This window comes from Rhinolophus sinicus, linkage group LG11 (genome assembly GCF_036562045.2).
Source record: "Rhinolophus sinicus isolate RSC01 linkage group LG11, ASM3656204v1, whole genome shotgun sequence".
Taxonomy (NCBI): Eukaryota; Metazoa; Chordata; class Mammalia; order Chiroptera; family Rhinolophidae; genus Rhinolophus; species Rhinolophus sinicus.
In genome coordinates, this window is record NC_133760.1 from 60388393 (window position 1) to 60410034 (window position 21642).

The 21642-nt window shown below is 41.4% G+C and overlaps 1 protein-coding gene across 8 annotated transcripts in view; it reads left to right on the forward strand.

Annotated features, from left to right (window-relative positions):
* Positions 1-21642, forward strand: part of ATP6V0A4 (ATPase H+ transporting V0 subunit a4) — a 57285-nt gene that overhangs the window by 4643 nt on the left and 31000 nt on the right. For 2 of the 8 annotated variants that reach the window (XM_074315312.1, XM_074315314.1), the window contains exons 2-10: positions 13204-13297; positions 13406-13453; positions 14903-14969; positions 15144-15369; positions 16739-16872; positions 18418-18496; positions 18776-18870; positions 20664-20789; positions 21255-21349. In XM_074315312.1, coding sequence (XP_074171413.1) covers positions 16756-16872; positions 18418-18496; positions 18776-18870; positions 20664-20789; positions 21255-21349 — 512 coding nt within the window. In that variant the 5' untranslated portion in view covers positions 13204-13297; positions 13406-13453; positions 14903-14969; positions 15144-15369; positions 16739-16755. Of the gene's footprint in view, positions 1-13203; positions 13298-13405; positions 13454-14902; positions 14970-15143; positions 15390-16738; positions 16873-18417; positions 18497-18775; positions 18871-20663; positions 20790-21254; positions 21350-21642 lie in introns of all 8 variants that reach the window. The other 6 variants (XM_074315313.1, XM_019750467.2, XM_019750494.2 and 3 more) reach the window with 6 other exon arrangements.

The following is a 21642-nucleotide window of genomic DNA, read 5'->3' on the forward strand; positions in this document are numbered from 1 at the left end:
CAGTAGTCTCCCGCAGACTCTGCCCAGCCAACCCTCCTCTTACTTTAATATCTTCTTTCTGTATTTCTTTCTGCCTCGTGAATTCTTTCACAACCCTTGAGCGAGCAGCCACAACAATAGAGATGATAAAAGTAACAAAGTGAACAAGGCCTGGAGCCCACCTTTCGGAACCGTTTCTGAACAGTTCCCAGGGTAGTTCATTCAGCGTGCTCTTCGTCCACAACTGCATTGGGGGCGCTGGGACCACTGCCTGGACAGAGGCGGGGTTAGCAAACAGAATGGGACTTCCTCTTGGCTAAGACCTTCTCCCTCCTGGGCCCTGGAATTCATTCTCTCCCATCTTCTCCGAAGTGTGGTGGTGGTGGTGATGTTCTCCTCTTCCTCCTCTTCCTCTTCCTCTTCCTCTTCCTCCTTTTCTTTTTCCCCCGAAGTGTATTTAATTTCCAAACACAGGGAGGTTTTCTAGTTTTTGTGGTTGTTATTGATCTATCTTAATTACATTGTGATCTGAGAACACTTTTTGATGATTTCTGTTTTTTGATATTTATTAAGAGCCATCATATGGCCAATTTTTGTAAATGTTTGGTGGTGCGTAAAAAGAGTGTATCATATACTTGTGGGGTTCAATATTCTCCGTTAAATCCCATAAATCAAGAGTGCTAATTGTGTGATTCAGATCTGTATTTTCCTGTGTTTTTTCTTTGTTTGTTTGTTTGTTTTTAATTTGGTCTACTTATTCTATTGAATACTGAGACAGATGATTGTGGATTTTTTCACTTTTCCTTGTAGTTTTGTGTAGTTTGCATTCGATATTTGAGGCTGTAATTAGGCTTCATCCAAAGACAGAATCATGACACCTTCTTGGTGAATTGAACCTTCTTTAGAAAATCATTTTGTAATATCCTTCTATGATAATGATTTATAATAAGATTATAAACACATATTTGGTCTTTGATGATTAGATAGTTGGAATTTTCAGTCCCATCCCCTGAACGACTGGCCAGGGAAGGGAGAGGGACCGAATGGAGGCTGGATCAATCCCCAATGGCCAATGATTTAATCATTCATGGCTGTGTGATGAAGCCTCCATAAAAACCCAAAAGGAAGGGGTCAGAGAGCTATTGGGTTGGTGAACACGTGGAAATGTTGGGAAAGTGCCGCTTTGAGAAGGCGTGGAAATTCTGTGCCCCTTCCCATACCTTACCCTATGAATCTCTTTCCATCTGGCTGTTCCTGAGTTATATCCTTTTATAATAAATTGGTGACCTAGGGAGTAAACTGGTTTCCTGAGTTCTGTGAGCCATTCTAGAAAATTAATAAAACCCAAGGAGAGGGTCATGAGAATGTTTGATTTATAGCTGGTCAGTCAGAAACACAGATAACAACCTGGACTTGCGATTGGCACCCTGAGTTGGGGGGTGTTGTTGGAACTTGCAATTTATAGACGATTGGTCAGAAGCACAGGCTCTGACTTGGGACTGGCCTCTGAAGTGGAGGGCAGCCTTGTGGGACGGAGCCCTTTACCTGTGCAATCTGATTCTGTCTCTGGGTAGAAAGCAGCAGAAGTTTGTTGCATTCTCTAACACACTCCTAGCATCTGAGAATTGTTTGTTGGTGTGAGGAAGCCTCCCCCCCAGACACACACATTAGAATTGGGTCCAGGAATCCTTTTCACCCTCTTTATCTCTATTAATGCTTTTTGCCATTAAGTTTACTTTGCTTGATACTACTATAGCTACTGTTTCTCTGAAAATAAGACCTAACTGGAAAAATAAGCCCTAGCGTGATTTTTTCAGGATGACATCCCCTGAACACAAGCCCTATGTGTCTTTTGGAGCAAAAATTAATATAAGACCCAGCCTTATTTTGGGGGAAACACGGTAGACTACTTTTCTTTTGCTTAGTTTTGCATGCTCTATCTTTTCTCATCATTTCTTTCAAATTTTCTAAATCCTTATTATATTTTAGGTGTGTATCTTATAAAAACATAGTGTAGGATTTTTTTTTTAAACCAGTCTGACAATCTGTCTTTAATTTGGCCACTGATTCTGTTTATATGGAATGTATTTACTGATAGGTTTATGTCTGAATCTGCATCATACTGAGTTCTCGCTGGTCTTCCCATCTGTTTTATGTCCTTTTTTTTCTCTTACTACTTTTGGATTGAGTTTTTTATTCTATTTGGAGTGAGTTTTTTATTCTATTTTTTAGAGATTATGGCATAAATTCTTATCAAAGTCTAATATTAATTGATACTTTTCCTGTCGTCACAAATAATGGGAAGACTTTGGAACTTTAACTCTACTTTTCCACTCCTGATTTTTATACGATTATAGTCATGTATTTTAACTGTATACATTCTTTTTAACTCAGTAAGTCATTATTTTATACAGTGAATGTTTATTTAAATTTTTCCACATATGTACCAATTTATTGTTCTTGATTTTTGTCTGCAAGTTTGTTTTTCTATCTGCAATCATTTCCTTCTTCTTCTTCTTCTTTTTTTTTTTTTTTAGTAAACTTTGAGTGAGTGATTACAGCTCTCAGTTTTCGTCTGGATATATTTTTAGTTTTCCTTCATTCTTGAAAGATACTTTCATTGGATATGGAATTCTAGGTTGGCAGATAGTTTCTTTCAGTGCTAAAGATACCCAATTTTTTTGACTTCCATTGTTTTCTGTTAAGAACCTCCGTTTAATTTGTGCTCCCTTGTAGGTAATTTGTGTCTTTTTTCTTTTTTTCTTTGGTTGTTTCTAAGAATTTTGCTTGTCTTTTAGTTTTCAGCAGTTTTATTCTGATGTGCTCAAGTATGGCTTTTTTTTTTTTTTTTTGTCTTGCTTGGGGTTTGTAGGTAATTGAATATGGAGTTTGATGTCTTTCATCAGTTTTGAAAAGTTCTCAGCCATCAAATAATACTTCCGTTCCTTTCTTTTCTCTCCTTCTGGGAGTCCACTTATACATAGGTTACACTTTTCCACTGTATCCTCTAATGCTCTATCCTCTCCTTTCTTCTCTATCCTTTTGTTTTCATGTGCCTTATTCTGGATATTTTCTCCTGCCCTATCTTTTATTAAATCTTTTGTCATCTGTACCTAATCCAAAAAAAAGATTAAAGAAGACAATTTAGGTGATACAAACAAACTTTAACACTTTATGAAGTACACAGTCTCCTTTTGGAGAACCGCAAAAAAGAATAGCAAGAAGCTTTTATAAGATAAAGAACAAGGAAGAGACAAATACAAAATATGTGATTGGCTGGGGCCACATAGTCAGCCTTATTTGGGGTGGGAAGGCCCAGAGTTGACTTAGCATTTGGGGATTGTCTGACTAAATATACTGTGTTTCTGGTCCAGCAGAGCATTTACAGGGGCAAGAAAGTTATCTAAATTTCAGTTTGCTAACATGGCACCCCAGGCAGGAGTGGCTCCATCTTGGACCTAGAAATTTATTTCAACAATAACTACCCATTGGGTTCTTAATTTCAGTGGTTCAGTTTTAGTTCCAGAATTTCTATTTCATTTTATTTTTTGTTATTCAATCTTGTTTTTCATCTTCATCAACAAAGGGAACATAATTATTTTAAATCTGTGTCTGATGACTTCAATATTTGCGCACCCCATTGGTCTGTTTCTATTGTCTATTATTTCTGCCGGTTTTTATTCATGTCATTGTGTTTCTTTGTGTACCTGGTTATTTGTGTGTGTGTGTGTGTGTGTGTGTGTGTGTGTGTGCAAAATCATAATTATACACAATTGTTTGTAGAAATAATTTGAAACCTAAGATGAAACTATCTTCCTCTCTAGACATGAGGTTTTTTTTTGTTTTTGTTTTTTTCTTTTTTGGCTATTTTAATCAGGTGCTTGGGAGCAACAACAATCTGCCATTGTGTCAGTCCAGCCTCAGTAATTGAGATAATTTATAGCTAAATTGTAGACTTTGTAAGGGACAGTTTATTTTGGTTACCTTCCCTTCTGTGGTGTAGCTCTTTAGAATCTTTTTCCCCCAAGGAAATAATCAGAGATTAGATGAGCACAAAAATGTATATTCAAGATTCTCCATCCCAACGTTATAACATTTGTAAAAATGAAAGCTTAGAAGCAATTTATAATGGAGTAAAAGATCGCAATTAAAAGGTAGAGCAACATTTAATTATTAAGAAAAATACTTGCTATGTAGTACAAACAGAAGAAGCAGGATATAAGACTATACAGTATCATTGCAGTTTTGTAATACATATACAGTGAAAAATGGGAAGCATCCCAGCTGGATGTTAGTAGTGGTCATATGTGGAATACACAATTTGGGATGATTTTAATTTTCTTCTTTACACTTTGTTATGGCTTTCTAATTCTCTACAATGAATGTGTATTCTTCTTAAAATCAGGAATAAAATCAAGTTAATACATTTTTTAAAAGAATATTTCACAGGAAAGCAATACAATCACAATGGAGCAGGTAGACTACATTTTACAGTATCTGTCTGATTGCCCGGGGAAAAATTTCAATGTCAAGAAATCCTTTCCATTAAAAATTTTAATTATTATAAGTTTAAGTTGTATATGGCATAGAAAACTGCTTATTGACAGCCTCTGTTCTTGGGGTGCCCAATGTGTACAAAAAAAGTACAGACACAAGCAAGAATGTTCAGGACATAAGATTAGAAGTAAGACACAGAAAAAAACACAGAATCTCCATGTTGGAGAGTGACCTAGAGGCCATGTGGCCCAATCCTTAACCTAGTAAGATGCTCTCCTACACAGAAAGTAGTATGTTAAAGAGTTTGGTATAGCTGCATTTGACCTCTCCTGCCTCTCAAGGTTGTTACTTGGACTTCTGCTAAAATGCCTCAAATGACAGGTGCCTTACTAATTTTTAAGGCAGCCAGTTCCACTGTGTGATAACTCTGTTAGATAAATTAGTGACTTACTAGCATCAAACCAGGTAAGGGCATTTTAAGGTGAAGTTAATTAATAAACAATTGGAGGGGAGGGTCTGTTCAGCTCAATGACTCTATGATTGGCAATTTCTGGCACCCTTCAATTTCCAGTCTTACCATTTGTGCAAAGTATTTCTGTTGACACAACAGTGCTTGTGGTCAGATTTATTTTTTGTTTAATAAACAGGGATGTGTGTTCTCAAAAAAGTAATTTTAAGCTAAGGTTTTTGGGAAATAAGCTTCATGTTTGTGATAAACACTCAGCTGATTTTTTTTTTTTTTTCTAGTTTTCATGAAACTAAAAAGGAACAGATAGCTGAGTTAGAGATTGCTGGCCCTCTCTTCCCAACATCCAACTTCTCTTCTACTGTGTCTTTCTCGCCTCTTCTATGAATTTCCTTTACTGTCTAGCCCTCTTGTGTCCTGTCCCGGCTGACCATAGTCCCTTGGAGGTCAACACAACCACCCTGAGTCAGGAGTCCTGGGTTCTAGTTTTCATGTTGTCACTTCCTGTGTGACCTTGGGGGCAGTCACGTGACATTGGTGATGATGCTAAGATGATATGGTGGGGGCTCTGTGGGAGGGGACACAAGTGGAAAAATATCCAAGGAGATGCTGCCTTCAATTCTTTGTGGGAAGACCTTTGTCTGGGCTCCTTGGGACACCCTGGAAGGGATAAATTTTCCCCCGGAAAGGGTTTTGCTATGTGTGGTGTTTACAGAAAGATACGTTAAGTCTTGTAAGACACAAATGGAAAAAAGCTGCAGTGATGAAGTGAAAAGACCCTGACAGCCAGGAGCTCTGTGTTCTGTTTCCAGCTCTGCCACTAATTGACTGTGTGACCTAGGCAAATCTCTGCACCTTCCTGAGGTTGCTTCCTCATTTCTAAAGTAAAGGGATTGGATTCGAGGTACTTGAAGTTTTCTTCCAGTGGCACAATTCTATGCCTGTGTGCTCATTACAGTATATTAAGTGGAGAAAGAAGAGAAACAAGCTTGTATAGTGTTTCATTTTGTTTTGTTTTAAAAGGAAAGGTAGAGGTTATGCTGAAAATTCCCTAATAGAGTATTATTACAGAAAAGACAAATAACTGAGAGATGCCCCCAAGTGAAAAACCATGAGAAACTTTGAAGCATTCTGTTCTCGTATTGAAAGTTTGTTTTCCTAAATCTCACTTCCCGTCAGTCAGGAATGAAAGGGATGTAACATAGCCCTGCTCTGGAGAGTAGAGACACAGACAAGACCAAGATGTGTGGAGGTGGAGACGAGGGAAGCTGGAGGGCTCCATATTGGAGTATCTTCTCCTAAGGAGTGAGGTGGCCATGTGCTGAGGGAGGTGAGATGGCGGGTAGAAGAGAGCGTAGCTGTCAGTGAGAGCCACTTGCTGTCAGTGAGAGCCACTTGCTCTCAGGACATGATCTAGAGGGCAGAAAGCTGTAGAGCAACAGTGAGTGCCACTGTGACGTAGGATGGCACCAGTGCTCACTGAGATCCATCACTGGAGAAGGCCCATGGCCTGGAGAGAGGGGGGCGTACATGGTAAGGGATGATCCTGCTTCTAGCATGTATAGTATTGACCTCAGTGCGCCGCTAACGTGAATTTTTGGATGTCACTGTTGATGAATTGCATCGAATTATGTGTGTGTGTGAAGTTGAATGCCATTCCCTCTCTTTTTAGCAACCGCACGTCATTTTCTTTCTGTGTTCTAGCACTTTCTCTGTGGGTAGATATCGCAAAGGATTGTGGGTGGTGGGCTCAGTGCCTCTCCAATGGTGGAGAGTTGCTAGGTAAGTGGACGGTGAAATCAACTGTTTGAATGAAGGTGATCTGGCTGGAATTCAGTTCAGAAAAATTAGGCACTGTTTTTTAGAATATCAGGTTGTTTCTTTTGCAGCTAGATTATTATTTTTGGATTAAATTCCTTGCAGGTATTTCAGCTTGCTCTCCACTTACCCTCTTTCATTTTTTAAATGATGATGAGCTCCTGTAAATTGATCTTGCACAGCTGAACATGTGGTACATGGTATTGTCCTAATCCAGGGTACAGGGATGTGAGAACAAAGGAGGCCCTTTGTTTAAAGGAATGTCCAGTAGGGGTGTGAGTGGAGTGCTTACCTGTTCCATCTGCAAGAGCTATTTTAGAGAAAGTCCTCGGGACATAAAAGTGCCTCCCCGGAGACCTGCATGGATCTGTGTAGTGGCTGCCACTGGCACTGTGCCCCAGACTTGGCGAACCACTGATGAGAACAGTGGTATTAAACTCTAAATGTCATAGACAGTGTTCTTTTGGATGATAGAGGGGATTGATTCTCCTTTAAGCAGGTAGTTTCTCTCAAGACCTAATGCCAAATTTAAGTATTCTTTTCCTTCAAAGTATTGAGTGGCAGATTTTGAGAGTATATAAAAATATATATATGTTTAATGATTACTAGGAGAATAACTTGCTTTTAAAAATGTCCGTGACATAAATACTTAAAGAAGCGTGAGTATACTATCTGGCTTTGGGTAAATCGGTGCTATAAAATGTTGCATACAAAATACTGAGCTCGGTCAGGAAACGTCCGGAGAAGTTTAAAAGGTATCTTTATATGGTTCAAAGTGATTGTCTCGAATGCACATCACGGGTAAGGAAAAGTAGAAGTTGCCATTTTCTAGATGGGCTGTCCATCTAGAGCTTATAGAATTCTCTTGGATTATCAACTGTCTCTCCTTTGAAAAAAAAAAATAAAACCCTCCCATGATGCTTTGTTTTATCTTTAGCTGCTGCCCTGCTCCCTCCTTCCCTATCTTCTCTTCACCAGCCACTAACTCCCCAATTCCACAGTCTTTACTTTGGATTCTGTCCCTTTCATTCCACTGATGTAGGTCCATCGAAGTCACCAATAACTTCCAGATGCTTCTCAGTCTTTTTCTTGCACGACCACTTCCCATAATAAGTAGTTTATTCTTGAGACACTGTCTTTTCTTGAATTCTCAATCTTCCGAGTATTCTCCACTCCCTGTTTCTTGTCCACCGCCTCTGTCCTGCCTTGAAACCTTTGAGTTCTCCCATGCTCCGGCCTGACTTCATTGCTTCCCCTCGTTGTGGGCTGACCTCTGAATGTGACCTGATTTGGAACTAGAGTTTTTTACAAAGGTAATTAGTTAAGATGAGGTCACACTCATACTGGAGTAGGCTGGGTCCCTAACCCCCTATGAGTGGTGGATTCAAAAGGGAGATTTGGACACAGACACACACATGTGAAGATGAAGGCACATCTAGGGTGATGCTTCTACAAACCAAGGAACTCCAAAGATGGCCAGCAAACCCCCAGACGCTCGGGAAAAGACATGGAACCGATTCTCTTAGTCCTTAGAAGGAACCAACCCTATTGACACTTTAATCTTAGACTTCTCACCTCCAGATGATAAATTCTGTTGTTTAGACGACGCTGTTTGTGGCACCCTAACAAACTAGTACACTACTTTGTTCTCTCCCCAGGCCAATGTTTTGGTCTAGGGGCTCCTTTATACTCTTAAAAATTATTGAGAACCCCCAAGAGCTTTCGTTTATGTGGGGTCTGTCTACCAATATTTACCATACTAGAAATTAAAACTAAGAAATATTAAAAATGTAGATATTGACTAATTTAAAAGAACCCTAAGCCTGTTGTATATTGATATAAATACATGTTTTTATGAAAGTAACTATTTTCCAAAACAGGCAATTCAGTGAGAAGAGTGGCATTGTTTTATTTCACAAAGTCTCTTTAATGTCTGACTTAGCAGAATTCCTGCTGATTGTCTTTTGCATATCTATTTTTACACTCCACCTATTGTGTTATTTTTGTTGATGTATAAGAAGAAAATCTGGCCTCACATAGGTATGTAGTTTTAAAAAAGGGAAAAATATTTTACTAGCCTTTTCAGGTAGTTGTGGCTATTTTTCTTTGCTACACCAGAACTTAACAAGTAGTAATTTTTAAAAGTATAGCTGCAATGTGGAATCTGAAATCAAATCAGTGACCTTTTCATTTAAATCATTTACTTTTGGTGGATTATTTGCCCATACATGACTTTATAACATCATGCATAGGTCATTTGGAAAATATTGGTTCATTGAGTTATGCAGACCTTCCAAATGTTTCCACATTTCATTATACAACACATTTTTTTTTTTTTTAAATTGCTTTATAAATATCCCCCTAGAAATATCCTCATCTGAAAAGTTTTTGGTATCAAGTTCATGGGGGCAGAAAAAAGTTTTCAAAAATTTTAATTGTCGCTTGAAAGCTAGAATTTTATCATTGGCAACAGACCGTCGGTTGTTTTCCTTTGAAGTGACAGAATCATTTGGATCATTTTTTTGAGGCAATGCCTGTCAAGTAAGTGGCCAAAGTCTGCATAATATAGTTTGTCATCTGTTCTTTCAAGGAAAAATGGTGTCTGGGAAAATAGCAACTAATTCAGGTTGCAACTCAAACAATTGCTTTTTATGTGTACTTTCCATTTTGTCACACAGGATATTAACGATAAAAACCACTTCATCTTTGGTCTGGACCACTGTCCTAGTTTCATCGCTGGTCTGCCTGCTGTTGCTCTTGCCATCCATCCCCCCCACCCCCCACCCCTGCTCTCCCAATCCACTCTGTAATTAGAAATAAGTTCTCCAAGTTGTATCATTTACCCCCCACCCCACAGGCTTCACACCTATCAAGGGCTTCTTGTTGCTCCTAGGATAGACACCATCTTGAATCTGGTCTATAAGATCCTGAATTCCCTCGTCCTGCCCACTTCCCTAGCCCAATCCCACAGCCTTCCCTCATTCTCTGTGCCCAGGAAAGCCTTCCCGGAGCCCAGGCTGGGAGGGGATTTGCAGTCCAGAGAGCTGTCTTCCTTCCTTCATCACGCCCATTCCAGTTATTTCCCATTTGCCCCTATGGTTATTTACTAATTTATTTACTAAGACTACGTGCCTCAGCTCTGGGACCACACTCCTTGGGTTCAAGTCTCCACTTTCCACTTACTAGCCGAGCTACCTGAACAGGTCACCTTTCTCTGCCTCAGTTTCCTAATCTGTCACACCCACGCACACCCACATCACCATCCCTAATCCCTGGCAACCACTAAGCTGTTCTCCATCTCTATAATGCTTGTTATTTAGAGAATGTTATATAAATGAAATCATACGGTATGTGACCTTTTCAGATTGGCTTCCCCCCCCCACTCAGCATAATGACCTTGCGATCCATCCAAGTTGCTGTGTTTATCAATGATTTATTATTGCTTTTATGCTGGGTAGTATTCTAAGGAATGGATGTACCATAAGCAGGAAATTTTGGTGGTTTCCAGCTTTGGGTTATTATAAATAAAACTGCTATAATTGATATACAGATTTTTTTGGGTGAACATGTTTCCGTTTCTCTGGGGTAAATGGCCATGAGCGTGATTGCCGGGTCATAAAGAAAATGAGCATTTAGCTTTTTCCCACCAGCAATGCATGAGAGACCCATTTTTCCACATTTTTGCCAGCATTTGGAATTGTCACTATTTATTGTTTTAGCCGTTTTAATGGATATATACTAATATTTCATCGTGGTTTTAATTTGTATTTACCTAATGGCTAATGATGTTGAATATCTTTTCATGTGCTTATTTGCCATCTGTATATCCTCTTTGATGAAATGTCTCTTCATATCTTTGGCACTTTTTCTAATTGGATTGTTTTGATAATTCTATAAATTCTAGGTATCAGTCCTTTCTCAGATATATAGCTTGCAAGTTTCCTTCCAGCCTTTAGCTTGTGTTTTCATCCTTTTAATAGGGTCTTTTTGCACAGCAAAATTTTTTTATCAGTTTTTTTTCTTTAATGGATTGCTTTTGGTGTCCTAAGAACTCTTCACCAGGCCATCAGTTCTGAAAATGTTTTACTGTGTTTCTTCTACAAGATCTATAGTTTCACATGTTCAATGTATCTCTGGTCTGTTCTGAGTTAACTTTTGTATAAGGTGTGAGGTTTAGGTTTTAGTTCCATTTTTGACCTATGGATAATATCTAATTGCTTCAGCATCATTTGTTGAAAAGACTGGTTCCTCCCCTGAACTACTTTCTCAGCTTTATCAAAAATCAGTTGACGGGACTGGTGTGGGGCTATTTCTGGCTTCTGTATTTTCTTACATTCACCTATGTGTCTATCTTTCCACCAGTGCCACAGTCTTGATTACTGTACAGTACAGTAAGCCTTAAAATTGTGTAGAGTGGTTTCTCCCATTTTGTTCTTCTGTGCCCTAGACCTCTGCTGATTCTACTCACGGACCCTGGCTGGGAGGAGCAGAAGTGCCTGGCTGCTCCTCCCCACATGACCTCTGCACCCCAATTAAGGGGTAACCTCATTACCAATGGGCAGTGGTGCAAGTTCTGATTAGGTCTCTTCAGACACCACTGAAACACAGGTTAACGAGGGGTGCCTTGTTGGGTGGGAGTTCAGGCCCTCTGATGTCACACGGGGAGGTGTCGCTTTGGTAGAGCTCTGTAAGAGAAGAAATCTAGGCTTTCCTCTGGGGCTTTGCTGCCGTGGGTAGTATGGGGCCATTGTTTTTTATGATGTCTGGCTGTATCAGGGTGACCATTAATTGAACCACTTCTATTCTTGCTAGGTTGCCCCTTTCCTCACCCTTTGGTTAGAGAGAGCAGGCTTTCTTTGGAATGTTTTTTTGTCTGCATATTTTGCTGGTTTCTGCAGCACCAAGTCTAGAATATGTGAGGTGCAAAAACCAAAACAAACCACCAGAGAAACAGAGAACTCATCTCTGTGATGTCTCTCGACTCTGAGAACCCCACAACTTCTGTCTTCTCTCTACCTTTCAGAATCTTCTAATATTTGTTGTATATTTAATGTTTAGGGTTTTTAGGTTTACTTATTACTAAGGAAAAATATTTCTACTCCATCTTTCCAAAAGCAGAAGTCAAAGTAATTTTTCGAAAAATGTGAATCAAGTAATCAAGCCACTCCCATGCTTCAAATTTTCCACGGACTTCCCTATGCAATTAGAATAAAATCCAAATTTCCTACTGGCTCATCAGACCTCACGTGGCTTGGCCCTGCCTCTTCTGACACACCTCATACTACCTGTCCCACCCTCACATGCCTCAGCCACACTGGCGTCCTCTCTGCTTCTCAAACATGTTAGCTTTTCAGACCCTGAGACAATATTATGCAGTAATTGTAAATAAGGACTCTGGTGTCAGATGACCTTCTGTGAGTGACCAAGTGACCTTGGGCAAGTCACTGAGCCTTTTTGTGCCTCTGTTTCCTCATGTGTCGTATGAGAATAAGAATCCACCAACCTCATACGGTTGTTAAGCTTAAATGGGTTAAAACATGTAAAGTCCTTAAATGTATTCTGAAGTTGTGACAATGTCCAGTACATGACAAATAATAGATATATTTGCTGTAGCAAGGATGTAACCCCTGCTCTTGCGTTGCTGTTCCAGCTGCCTGGAATACCCTTCCCCCAGGTTCTTTTTGCAAGATGGACTCATTTGCATCCTCCAAGCCTCAGTTACAATGCTACCTCCTGAGAGACGCCTGTCCTGACCGTTCATCTAAAGTAGCCTCTCAGCATTTCTCTAACGCTGGTCTTTCTACGATTGCACTTTTCATAATCTGCGATATCTTGCTCACTTATTCCTTGTTTACTGCTGTTTCCTTCCATATGAACATAAGCTTCATGAGAGGAAGGCCTTGTCTCTTACTTACTGCCCTGTCCTCAGAGCCCAGAACACAGTGGCACACAGACTATAAATATTGAACAGATGAAAGAATTCAGGTTATTTACAATTATTACACTAATTACAAACAGTGCTACAACAGATATTGTAGTTAAGTTTTGGTTTACAATGTTACTTTTTTTTTTTTTTTTTAGGGTGAACTTTCTCAAGTGGGATTATTGGGTCAAAGGACGCGCAAGTCACCTTTCAGACAGATCCCACTCACTTGTAGCCCTGCCAGAGTCAGAGTGTGCTGGCCTTTTGCACCTTCCACTTGGGGCTTTAGGAGAGTAGAAAGCAAACTTTAAAATAACCTCTCCTTTCTATACTTCCACATTCTAAATAAATATCCAAGATCCTATTAGGTTTTGCAGATAAGGACCCTGAGGCCGGGGGTTAAAGAGCGTCCCCAAGGTCACACAGGATAAATGGCAGAGCTAGGGTCCTGCGTCAGGCAGTTCGAATTTGACTCCGCTCTGCCCTTAAGATGTGCTTTTTGTCTCTGTATGCTTCTCAGTGATCCTTGGGCACCGGGACATTTGACAACTACTGCTCCACTGCCGACCAGAAGACACAGCCAAGCCTAGCTGCGGTGGAGAGCAACGTGAGAGGTGGGCAGGTTAGGGGCAGGAAGAGGGAGGCACCGACTGGGGCCAGGACTCCCCCGGCCTCCAGAGCTTGTCTGACAGGGGAGGCAACATTGGTGCTTTCTCTCCCAGATTCCAGTTCCGATTTTCCTGCTCCACTCTGCACATCCTGAATTCCCGGTGAGTCTGAACTCTTGAGTGGCTGGGCTTTGTCGGAATGGGTGGGTATGGCCAAGCTCTGCTTCTCAAGAAACCCAAGCAGTACCTTCCCGATAATGTCTAATTACAGGCCACCCGCTCCCTCAGAGGTCCTGGCCTCCACTGTCCCAGGTTCAAAGTCCTGCATCTTCTTAGCTGATGGTTCCCCATCGGCCTCCCTCCTGCTCTTCTCTGCTGCCTCCCAGGCTTACATTAGATTTTTCACCCTGTGTTCTCAGAAGCAATGGTTCTAATGTAATCATGCACAAGAATCTCCCGAGGGACTTATTAAAAAGGCAGATGTCAGACAACCTGGGAAATTGGAACACTGACAGAATGACTGTGGCATTTGAGGCCTGACCGTGGTATCGTATAGTATATAGTTGAGCCTTGAACAACATGGGTTTGAACTATGCAGTCCACTCATACACAGATTTTTTCAATAAGTATGTACGTACTGTAAATGTACTTTCTCTTCCCTATGATTTTCTTAATATTTTCTTTTCTCTGTCTTACTTTATTGTAAGACTATAGCATATCATATATAAACATACAAAATGTGTTAATGGACTGTGTGTTGTTGGTAAGGCTTCCAGTCAACAGTAGGCTGGTAGTAGTTACGTTTTGGGGGAGTCATAAGTTACATGCAGATTTTCAACTGTGGGTGGGGTGGGGAGAAGGGGAGAAGGGTGAGCACCCCTAACCCCCATGTTGTTCAAGGGTCAACTGTGTGTGTGTGTGTGTGTGTGTGTGTGTAAGAATCCTTTTAGAGGTAAATACTGAAATATTTTGCAAGATATAATATGATATATAGAATTTGCTTCAAAATAATCTAGGGCAGGTAGAAGTGTATAGGTCATACAAAATTCAATTGTTGATGCTAAGTGGTCTGTTCATGGGGGTTCATTATACTGTTCCCTGTACTTTTGCAGAGGCTTTAATTTTTCCATAATAAAAAGTAAAAAAAAAAACACAACCAAAAATACCAACTGAAAAACAGAAAACACCCCTTATTCTGGGGTATGTTTTTTTTTTTACAGGCACCCCCGGTGGGCACATGGGGGGGGGACCTAGCCCCCCAACTGCTCTGCAAAGCTGGTTAATGTGAACTCAGGTGGCTTCTGTAGAGTAATCCCTGGGCCAAGAGCAACACATCTAATTGGCTCGCTCTGTGCTCTTGACCTGTCCACCAAGTCAATGGGAAAGACAGTAAGATTAGGGTAAACCTCACATCTGGCCCTGTCTCTTTTTACCTGGGTCACACAGAAGCTGAGTTTTAGCCATTGGGTATTTATAAAGGTCTGTCTGTTTATTCTCCTTTGAAAGGAAAGTGTTGTTGAAAATGATTGTTGTTAGGATGGTGTGTGTGATTTTTTTTTTTTTCTTTTCCTGAACTATTTTTCAATGTTACTTCATTTTTACCATGAAAAGAAAGAGTGTGTTGGTGTTGGAAGGCTGTCTCAGGGCACCTCTTCCTGAACCCTCTGCTCCCTGGGAGGTAAGTTACTTTCCTTAGGGAAGACCGTCATTGCTTCTGGGTGGGGCCCCAATGTCTCGGCCCAGGGCACAGGTGAGGTGGAGGGAGGAAGAGAGGGAGGAGGGGATTTGAGCAGGCTGGCGGGCAGGTTTGTCCTTACCCAGACTGGTGTTGATACAACAAGAGCTGCCTCAGGGCTCTGCAGGCTCCAGAGAAGAAGCTGCCAGGAAAGGGCTCTGGGGTCAGGGCTCGGCACTGCAGGGAGGACGCCTGCCGAATCCTCAGTCACGCTGGTCCCACCTGGGCTGCCACTTGGATCCTTTGACTACAGCCCAAGGGTCGGGTGAAGGAAGCCACTGGAGAGCCGCAGCTCCCGGCGAGCTCCAGGCCCCAGTCCAGGACCTGCTCGGAAGAAGCTGGGGTAGGAAGGTGTGCTTTATGGTCTGTGCCAAGCTAATGTCTTCTGTCTCCTTCTATGAAAACATTACCTTATTTATCAGAAAGGGCAGTATGGAAGGTTGATTCATTTCAGTATCAAAGGCAAAAATAGGGGCCCAGACTATATATTCTGGAAAGAGAAAAGATGGTTAGCTTCTAGTCAGTAAATCAGGAATCATTTTTTGAGCACTTGCTTTGTGGTTGAGCTAGATTGGGGATAGAGCGAAAAACATACAAAGTTCTAACCTCATGGGTTTTTCTGGCTAGTGGGCGATGCAGACATTAAACAAGTAATTGCAGATAATTTATATTCTGGGAGCAGATAGGAGGGGGCTTAGTTCGCTGGGGTGTTGGCTGTGGTCAGGAAAGGCTTATGGAGGAAGAGGTTCCTTATACGGAGACCTGAGAAATGACAGGATTACGTAGAGTACAGGGGATGGTGGGGTGAACAAGGTGTTAAGGTTCTAAATCTAGGGGAAAGTGTGGACAGAGGTTCTGAGGCAGATAGGGTCTCTAGGAGAAATTCTGTGTGTCTGCAGAGGAGCGTGAGGAGAGATGGAGCTGGAGGGAACACAGACCAGATTAAGCAGCCTTTTGTTGGCAAAATCGAGGGATTTAGACTTTTTCCTGTGGGAAAATGAAACAATGGAAGGAGTAGGACAGGAGGGATAAACCCAGTGTCTGCAAATAGTAGATACTCTATACATTATAAAATGACTCAAGGAAAATGTGCCCACTGTAGAAGTGAGCTAGTTCTTCCAGAAGGTTGGACTTTGGAGAAAACAATTTAGGTTGGCAGCATTTGGGTAGTCATAGAGGGTCTTTGATGGAAATAGATGCTAGATGAATATTCTTTTTCCATATAGAGGATATACAGATTTATTTCATTCCTACTGACTGCACAGTGTTCTGTTGTATCAGATTAATCATTCCCCTGTTGATGGATATCTAGGTTAAGTCCATTTATTTTAATTATTATATACAAGGTTATCTGAAACATCCTTGTGGAAATCTTGAGTCTCGAGTATGAATAATATAAAATTTGATAGATACTGACAAATTGTTGTCTGAAAAAGCTGTACCAATTTACACTTCAACTCCTAAGTGTATGAAAATGCCTGTTCCCTCATACCCTCCACAATGTGAGTCTTTAGTCATATTTTTTAATCTTTTGCCAATCTGATAGGTGGTGAAAACTGCTGTCTTATTTTTGTTTATGTTTTTAAAATCCGGAGTGATTCCTGTTGGATTGTTTTTTTCCTACTGGGTTTTAATTTAGCTCAACAAAAAAAATAATTTTCATCCTAAGGTTTTCTCACATTTACTACCTCAAATATCTTTGTCTTCTGCAGACTAAAGCTGGGTCAAGATGGCGTCTGTGTTTCGCAGTGAGGAGATGTGTTTGTCACAGCTATTTCTCCAAGTAGAGGCTGCATATTGCTGTGTCTCTGAGCTTGGAGAGCTTGGATTGGTTCAATTCAAAGATGTAAGTACTACATTCTTTGGAGGCCAGAGGAAGGCGGAGTGGGTGTTGGCAACTCTTTCACACCACTTCTTGGTTGTGAACAAAGTGCAGGAAGTAGAGCCCTGAGCTGGACTAGATGGAATTCCATGATTTCAGTCCTCTGACTAGGAGTTGTGATAGCATTGGGCAAGTGACTTGCAAACATGGTCTCCCTTCTTCCATATGTGTCTTCTCTGCAGGAATGTTTTGAAGCTCTAACACAATCACTACATGTTAGATGTGTTGTATTCTATTTCTTTTGTAGCAACTTCAAAGCATTGGCTATATCCAATGTGTACATGGATTACCAAATCTTGTTCTGAGAACAGAAACCAATTCTTGACTAGTCTGTCTGAAGACAAAGTATCCTCGAGTCCACAGTCTCCCTAGAGTGACATCCTAGGACTACTGTCTTGAGTGTGATGTTGGGATATCATATCCTCATCAAGCTGTTTTGAATCCATTTTGGAAAATTGGACTCTTTACTCTTCGTTACTTCCTCACCAAGGTCGAGGTCAAAACTAAGCTCCTGCATCCTTGTTGTTTGCGTCCCTAGTTCCTAGCACAGGACCTGATGTGAGCATTTCCTCAGTAACATTTATAGGGCTGAGCTGAAGGTCACCAGCATGAGAATGCTGAATTTTTGTTGCTGACCATAATATATCACGTGGATCTGTGCAGTTTTCAAGGTCCCGTCATATTTGTGCCTCCACTGAGGCCTTTAAGGCTCCTTTGGGTAGAAAATGCAGCTAAAAGTAAGGAAAGCTTAGTTATGAGAGGACTTTGTTTCTCTTAGAAGGGTAAGAAGGCCAGAGCTCAGGCATTTGGGGGATTGAGTATAAGCACATCAAAGTGTGTTTTGCCTGTAGCACACCGGTCTTGAACATGGAAAGATCTGTTTCTAAGATAATTTCAGTGACATTCTCCAGCATTAAAAATATATATACAGGGGCCGGCCCGGTGGCTCAGGCAGTTAGAGCTCCATGCTCCTAACTCCGAAGGCTGCCTGTTCAATTCCCACATGGGCCAGTGGGCTCTCAACCACAAGGTTGCCAGTTCAATTCCACGAGTCCCGCAAGGGATGGTGGGCTCCGCCCCCTGCAACTAAGGTTGAACACGGCACCTTGAGCTGAGCTGCCGCTGAGCTCCCGGATGGCTCAGTTGGTTGGAGTGTGTCCTTTCAACCACAGGGTTGCCGGTTTCGACTCCCATGGGGGATGGTGGGCTGTGCCCCCTGTAACTGGCAACGGCAACTGGACCTGGAGCTGAGCTGCGCCCTCCACAACTAAGATTGAAACGACAACAACTTGACTTGGAAAAAAGTCCTGGAAGTACACACTGTTCCCCAATAAAGTCCTGTTCCCCTTCCCCAATAAAATATTAAAAAAAAAAAATTAAAAACACACACAGACACACACACACACACACACACACACACACACACACACACACATATTCAAATAACCAGAGGGAATGTGATGGCAGCTGTTGCTACTAATGTGTGCTTTGTGGTTCTGCCCCTTCTAGTTAAATGTGAATGTGAGCAGCTTCCAAAGGAAATTCGTGAATGAAGTCAGAAGGTGTGAGTCGATGGAGAGGATCCTCCGTAAGCCAATTTTCTGCCTACTGTCTAACTGAACTGGCGGGGAGGTAAATGGTGTGTAGGTCTTGCTGAACAAACATATCCCTCTTTGTAATACTTTGCAGGGTGATCCTGGAGACAGGGTGGGGGAGGTTAGAGATGGGATCCACATGCTGTGGCAGGTCCCTGGGGGCAATTCAGACAGCTGAGCTGGCCGAAAGTCACCTGTCCTGCCTGGCCCCATTTCTTAGGCATGAGAATATACAATCACTTTGGGCTCTCCGGTGCGGTTTCCTCCCTCAGGTTTTCTGGAAGATGAGATAAAAAATGAGATTGAGGTTCAATTGCCGGACAAGTCCCCATCAACCCCTCTCCCACGGGAAATGATCACCCTGGAGGTAGGTGCTTCCCGACTTCGCTAAGGACAGTCACGAAACCTGTCTCCTGGGGAGCTCTGAGAGCCACCATGGATCCATTATCCAGGTCCTGAAGGTGTGGAGGTGGATTTATGTGGTTGTCCACTTATCAGTTACTCCCCCAGGAAATTTCCATTGTGCAATTTTTAGAGTCACTCTTCCTGATCCAGGAAAGAGCCCCTTTTCTCTCCCAGTGCAGCCCTAGGGACGCTCACCCCACTTAGAGAAATGGTTTTCTTATTGGGCATAAGATTCTCACAGGCAAAGAAGTCTTGTCAATATGGTGCCACTGGACAGGAGTTATGTTGGCACAATGGGACCCTGTCTCCCTCCCTTCCATCACCATGCTGTAAATTACATCCCCAGAATTTATGTATCTTATAACTGGAAGTTTGTACCTTTTGACCGCCTTCACTCATTTCGCCCACTCCCCTCACCCTCCACCTCTGTCAACCACCAATTTGTTTTCTGTATCTATGATTTTGGTTTGTTTATTTTATTTATTTATTTTTATTTATTGGGGTGACAATTGGTTTGTTTATTTTAGATTTCACATGTAAGTGAAATCATATACTATTTGTCTTTCTCTGCCTGATTTATTTCACTTAGCACAATGCCCTCAAGGTCCATCCATGTTGTTGCAAATGGCAGGATTTCCTTCAGTTTTAAGGCTGTTAATATTTGTGTGTGTGAGTGTGTGTGTATTTTTCCATTCATTTGTTGATGTTTCCATGTCCTGGCTATTGTAAATAATTCTGCAATGAACATGGGGATGCAGATATTTTTTTTGAGACAGTGATTTCATTCGGATAGACACTGAGAAGTAGAATTCTTGGATCCAATGGGATGTTTCCTGATTATCTCTCAGGGGGAAACAGCTGCATCGAGTCCACTCTAGCTTTTGAGATCAACTCTGCTAAGATCCACTGTTAGAAGATAGCAGTTTTCTTTACCCAAGGACATTATGGCTGGTGGGGTCCTCCCTCTTTCTTTCCCCTCTGTTTACTTCCTTTTATAAAAGGCACCTTAGAAATAAAACATGGCGGTGCCCTCTAGGAGTTTCTAGAGCAGGTGGTGGAAAGAGGAGGGAGGGGTGAGGCAGGGAGAGAGTATGTCAAAAGATGGCAGAGCCAGATCTTGGAGGCCCTGTAGATTGTATCTTGATAAAAATGGAGATTTTAATCCTTGGAGGAGGAAGTGAGGCGGGCAGGTAGGTGGGAGTTTCACTGAGCTTATTAGCCTTATCTCTGGCTGGGTTTGTCTTTATTTTCTTTTAACATAACTTAAGATTCTTAAAATTTCTGTAGCCAGCAGTGGTATACATCTAGATACTCTCACAGAGATACGAGACTGGCAACTCCCCTAGAAAATATTTTGGATCTTGCCATATACAAATCTGGATATTTTGGGAGAAAGCTTTTAACCAAAAAGCTATGAATAGGATCTCAATAAAATCATCTCTAGTTTCTCTTATCACTAGTCTTCTAATTCTGGACCTGTTAATTAGCAGCTTCCCTCCCACCATTATCCCTGTCACCTTTATCACCTAGACCTGTTCTTGGGACCTGTGAGATGTCATTCTGGCTTATGCTTTCACCCTCATCTTATCCCGGAGTTTTGGCAGACGTTTGCTAGGTTTTCCAGTTTTCTTCCTAACCATTCTGGTCTATTCTGCCTCCTGCCACCACCCTAATTTTTGATATTTGGGTATCTGTTATGGTTAATATGTCCTAGCACTTTCTGCCTGGTTTACCTTCTTTCTCCCTCCTCTATAGACCGTTCTAGAAAAACTAGAAGGAGAGCTACAAGAAGCCAACCAGAACCAGCAGGCATTGAAGAAAAGCTTCCTAGAACTCACTGAACTCAAATATCTCCTGAAGAAAACCCAGGACTTCTTTGAGGTTGTTATTTGGGGACTATTTAGTAAAGGGCCCTTTCTCCACAGAGCCTCACATTTTTATTTTGAAATTGGGCTGGTTTGGAATATGAACAAAATACTCTGTTTCTGCCCCATGGCTAGGCCATTGGTGAGTGGGAGAGTATTCTGGGTGGAATAACCATGGGGCTGGTAGAATTGAATGCAAACATGTCATGATGCTCATTGTAAAGTATGTGCTTCAAATGGCCCAGACAGACATGGAAGTCAGAACAAATCAGAACAGTTAGTTTGAGCAAATTTGGGGTTTTGGTAGGAGGAGATTGGGAAAACTTTTTGATTTGGCAAGGAGCACCCTACTTTTAGAATTCTGTTAACTGTTTGTGGAAAATTAAAACTTCATGAAAAGCAGAAAAAAACTTGAAGTGTGGGGTGCTTTTAAGGTAGTTTAAATATATTTAAATGAAAATAGTGATTGTTTGACTTTCAGACGGAAACCAACTTACCTGATGATTTCTTTACCGAAGACACTTCTGGTCTCCTGGAATTAAGAGCTATGCCTGCGTACATGACTGGAAAGCTGGGGTTAGTGTAATTGTGCTCTGAAAGTTATGTGTAGATGGGTCCCTGATCCATAGCTGGCATATGATAGGTTTCCCTGAGTGTTTGAGTGAATGAATAAACAAATAGCCCTTGGAATTGGGACTATTTCACATGAATATAAGGCCTCCACAGAGTAATAAACCCAAGTATAACCTCACTAAGTTATTGGAGTTGCAGGTAGTGTTTCCTTCTTGAGCCTGAAGGGGGCAATGTTTGTATTGTCCCCACTGGGGAAAGATGTCAGGATAATCGTTTAGGTGGGTTTTCTCAGCAGT